Genomic DNA, 5,012 nt, shown 5'->3' with positions numbered 1-5,012 from the left:
CTTGTCCCCCTCTGTCACAGCGGCTCGGCTTGTTGCTGTTTTCTTTCCAGGGCTTCGCCTCCTTCCGGGCCAGCCCCTTTCCCCGCCCCTCCGGCCGGAGCTTCCGACTCGGCGAGCACCTCGGCTCCGCCCAGGCCCGCCCAGGCTGCGGCCTCCCGGCCCGCCTCCGGGACGGAGAACCTCTCCTGGGCGGGCTTGAGGACCCGGCCCACCCTCTCGCCTGTGGCTGGGAGAGGCGCACGCCTCCTCCTCCTTCTCCTCCTCCGTGCCAGGCCAACTGGGGCCTGTAATTCGCGGCAGCCCCGGCCGCCGCGCGCCTCGCAGTGCGTTCTGGGAAGTGTAGTTCTCGTGAGTCACCACCGAGGAACTGGCCCCGGGAAGAAGGGTAAAAATAATTCCGAAGCGTGGCTGCACTCGCGGTCTCAGGGGTCAAGAGGCCAAGCTGTAGGCAGGCTGGTTTTCCCGGTGGGTCTCACGTCGAGGTGTGATTTGATAACCCCTTTGCAAGCCTCCGAGTGCTGGGGGTAAGGGAAGGATGGGGTTCTTGCTCACGGACCTGGTTGGGGTCCTCTGATCGCCGAGCAGTGGTTCCTGGAGCTGCTGCTGCTGTATTGTGCCGAGGTCTGGAGATGGTTGCGGTGGGTCTCAGAGTAACTCTTGGGATTGGAGCTGCCGTGGAGCGGTTGAAAAGAGGGCTTCACTGAGCCCTGTAGAACCCTAACTCCGGCACAACTCAAAGTCGCTGCACTACCCTGGGTATTAATTAGAGTCCTCTTCCCTTCATTAGCGTGCTCTTCTGAAAGCTAGGAGCCTAACCCAGGAAGTAAACTTGTGTGGTTTCAGTTTTTGAGAAGAGAGTTCCTCTCTCGGGAGGAAATCTTACTTCCTGTAAATACCACCCGACAGTCCCCATCATTCAGGAGTGATTCTAGAAAATCCAGTCGTGTCACTTCTGGGAATACTCAGTCTTAATGAAGTTTCTCCCTGTTTCTTGATCAGAATATACCTCAATTACCTGAAGGTAGTCGGAGCCCCCAACAATGGATAAATTTGTCATTCGAATGCCTAGGACTCAGAATAGCCCGCAGAAGAAACAGCTCGGAGGAAAGGTTTACAAGCAAGCCACGATTGAATCTTTGAAGGTGAGAAGGGATCTGGGACCACAGAAAATGTGCAAAGGACTGTAATAATGAGAAAATGCCAAAGGATTCTATTGTGAGGGATCATGAAAATATCTTTTCTTATCTTTTTTTCTTTTTTTTCTTTTTTTTTGGTCTTTTTCAAGACAGGGTTTCTCTGTGTAGCTTTGCGCCTTTCCTGGATCTCGCTCTGTAGACCAGGCAGATCTGCATGGCTCTGCCTCCCAAGTGCTGGGATTAAAGGCGTGTGCCACCACCGCCCGGCGTCATGAAGATATCTTACTAAGCACATTTTTAACCTCTTTCTCACATACCCTATACAAACTTTATTACACCTCTGCTACTCTGTATTAATTTAGTTACTCTGGCTTTAGGATCACCACCACCAGCCTTGATTGAAAGGATTTTTCTTTGTTTTGTTTTTTAAGACAGGACTTAGACCAGGCTAGCCTCAAACTCAGAGATCCACCTGCCTCTGCCGCCCTGCACTGTGCCATCACACCTGGCTAAGATTCATTCTTATAATGTGTATCTGTGTCTATGTGTGGGTGTGTTCACGAGAGGCCTTGGATCTCTTTGGAGCTAGAGTAACAGTAATTGTGAGCTCCCGGAAGTGGTTGCTGGAAACTGAGTGGGGTCCTTTTCAAGTATGTGCTCTCACCATCCCTGAACCATCGTCTCTCCAGCCCAAAGGTTTTTGTCAGAAATATTAAAGTTTCAAGTAGGATTCTGTATGCTCCACAGAAAAACCTAGTGAAGAGCACATGATGATGCTTTGGCGTCTTATTGTCCAGAATTGTAGTACACGGCTCCACAGCTCCACCTAGGACCACAGAGACTTAAATGTCCTCTTTGCTCCCGAGAACTAAGTTTGGTTCCGACTGGTTAGGGAGAGGCAAGGAGTGTTTACAAACAAGCAGTGAGGCTAGGTGTGCTGGTGCCCGTTGGTAGACCTTGCACATTGAAGACTAGTGCAGGAAGATGGTCAAGAACATAAAGCGTCACATAGCAAAACTCTCAAGAAAAGAAAAAAAATGTATTAGGGGTGTAGCTCCATGGTAGAGTGCTTGCCTGCCATGTGTGAAGCCCTCCAGTCAGTCTCCATCACCACACCACACACACACACACCCTTTTTTTTTTTTTGATTCTTCGAGACAGGGTTTCTCTGTGTGGCTTTGCGCCTTTCCTGAAACTCACTCTATAGCCCAGGCTGGCCTCGAACTCACAGAGATCCGCCTGGCTCTGCCTCCTGAGTGCTGGGATTAAAGGTGTGCACCACCACCGCTCGGCCTCAAAAAATTTTTTTAAAGCAATAATTATATAAATGCTAAATTAATTATGTTTGTACTAAAAACAACTTGCAATGAGTCTCTGGTCATCTTGTGCCTCTTCTGCATTTCTGATTTATTTTTAGTTTTCCTAGTTGGTTTCCCTATACACGAGTATCCCAAGTTTGTGCTCCCTAGAGTTCTGCCTTGGTTTGAATGTTTATCCAGGGTGACCATATCCATCCCAAGGCTCTCTGTATGTAACTGATACACCTGCACCTCCAGTCTAGACTTCTAAAGGTGAGAGGGATCTGTGACTAGAAACTGGTGTTATGGCAGCGTACCGAGTGCTGGATTTAGATCGTAGTTGTATTCTTTTCCTGGGTACTCCCATAGGCTTACCAGACCTGTATTAGAAAGCAGTGAAGAGGGGCTACCAGAATGATTTGGGGAGTCGGGTCAGTGCTGGGGATCAAACTCCAGGCCTCTTGATTGCAGAGTAAGAACTCTACCACCAAGCTGTATCTAAGTAAGTTCCTCTTCCTGCATTTGTTTATGCTTTATCAAAATTGCTTCTTTGCATGTCTGCTTCCTGCTATACACCGAGCTTCTTGAACCTGTGTCCTAATGGTTCTGTGTCTCTACTGCTGGCCCAGGACTTGACATACGGTTTATTTTCCTAAACAACCAAGTCGTCTAGAACTCTAAAACTTCTGGCAGGACACAAGGCCTTTCCTGTTTGGCTCCAGCATGACTTACGCTGTGGTTCCATTTATGTGAAGACAGTCCAGCCACCGTCCCTTTCTTCCTTGTTTCCTTCTTTCTTTTATGTATGTCTCCTTTAAGCTGTTAGAGCTTTCTTTTGACTTGATGCTGGTCCTTTTTCCTGTAAAATCTTCCTTTGTTCCTATAGAGTTGATTTCTACTTGTTTATCTACTCAATCAAGAACTACTTTCCTTGTGAAACTTAGCTCATCAGTTTCGTGAATATAGGGACTCTGAAATATTACACCTCTGTGCCCTTGGAATATATTAGTATCCGGTATATATTAAGGAGTCATTAAAAATTTGTTAAAATTGAATGTTGAAATATTTTTGCCTCCTTCAAGGGAGTTAATCCTCCTGTTTTCAGTTCTATCTCTCTTTAAAGTTTTATTCATTTTTAAAAATGTGTATGGGTGTTTTGCCTGCATGTATATATATATATACACCATTTGCATCCAGTACCTGTGGAAGCTAGAAGAGAGCATCAGATCATCTTGGGTCTAGAGTTATGGACCATTGTCAGCTGCCCTGTGGGTGCTGGAAACTAAACATGGGTCCTCCAGAAGAGCAGACAGTACTCTGATATATATATGGGTTTGATAGGAAAAAGCAACTTTATGCCCAGCACTCTGCTGGGTACTGCAGGGAGCATAAGAGAAATCTGAGATCAAAATATAAGCCCTGATGAGACTCCCAGTAAGGGAGTGAGAGCATAATAACAATATAAAATCATGCTGTCTTAAACTGTGTATGATTTAGAGAATTTGCTAGGTCCATTCTCCACCAAGTCACTTATCCCCACACACCAGCATCATGTTTTAGCTTTAGTTTTTATTTGTCATGAGCATCACAGTATAGCCCAAACTGACTTGTGATCTTCCTGCCTGGTCACCATGTGTTGAGATTAGAGGCATGTTGTAGCTGATCTTTCTCTGACCTGCCGGCCAGCTCCCAAATCACAATACAGAGACTTAGTATTAATTATAAAAGCTTGGCCGATAGCTTGGGCTTATTTCTAACTAGCTCTTATAACTTAAATTAACTCATATTTTTATTAATTTACATCTACCATGTGGCTTTTGCCTCTATCCCATTTTGTGTGTCCTGCTCTGGGATGGTCTGTATGTCAAATTGCTCTGATTGGTCAATAAATAAAATACTGATTGGCCAGTGGCCAGGCAGGAAGTAGGTGGGACAAGGAGAGAGGAGAATTCTGAGAAGTGGAAGGCTGAGGGGAGAGACAGTGCCAGCCGCCACCATGACAAGCAGCATGTGAAGACGCCGGTAAGCCACCAGCCACGTGGCAAGGTAGAGATTTAAGGAATGGATTAACTTAAGCTATAAGAACAGTTAGCAAGAAGCCTGCCACGGCCATACAGTTTGAAGCAATATAAGTCTCTGTTTACTTGGTTGGGTCTAAGCGGCTGTGGGACTGGCGGGTCACAAAGATTTGTCCTGACTGTGGGTAAGGCAGGAAAACTCTTGCTACAGTGTCCTACTCATTCCATGTCTGGCTGGCTTCCCCCTTCTTCCCAGCATTCTCCCTGCCCCGAAAATCCTGCCTAACTATTGTCCATTTAGCTTTTTATTAAACCAATCCAAGTGACACTTCTTCATGGTATACAAAAATATATATATATATATTTTTTTTGGTTTTTTGAGACAGGGTTTCTCTGTAGCTTTGGAGCCTATCCTGGACTAGCTCTGTAGACCAGGCTGGCCTCGAACTCAGAGATCCACCTGCCTCTGCCTCCTGAGTGCTGGGATTACAGGCATGCACCACCACTGCCTGGCACAAAAATATTATTCCACAACATTTCCTGCTTTTTGTCTAAATACA

At 46.3% G+C, this 5,012-nt stretch overlaps 1 protein-coding gene across 6 annotated transcripts in view; it reads left to right on the top strand.

The window, feature by feature from the left end:
• Positions 1-226: 226 nt before the first annotated feature.
• Positions 227-5,012, top strand: part of Tceanc2 (transcription elongation factor A N-terminal and central domain containing 2) — a 44,054-nt gene continuing 39,268 nt past the window's right edge. Inside the window, exons 1-2 of one of the 6 annotated variants that reach the window (XM_042271551.2) lie at positions 227-348; positions 1,000-1,142. In XM_042271551.2, the coding sequence (XP_042127485.2) occupies positions 1,041-1,142 (102 nt within the window). In that variant the 5' untranslated portion in view covers positions 227-348; positions 1,000-1,040. Of the gene's footprint in view, positions 525-999; positions 1,143-5,012 lie in introns of those variants that run through there. The other 5 variants (XM_042271550.2, XM_006977708.4, XM_015996460.3 and 2 more) reach the window with 5 other exon arrangements.

The sequence above is a fragment of the Peromyscus maniculatus genome, chromosome 2, assembly GCF_049852395.1.
Source record: "Peromyscus maniculatus bairdii isolate BWxNUB_F1_BW_parent chromosome 2, HU_Pman_BW_mat_3.1, whole genome shotgun sequence".
Classification (NCBI taxonomy): domain Eukaryota; kingdom Metazoa; phylum Chordata; class Mammalia; order Rodentia; family Cricetidae; genus Peromyscus; species Peromyscus maniculatus.
This window is presented reverse-complemented; position numbering and strand designations above follow the sequence as displayed.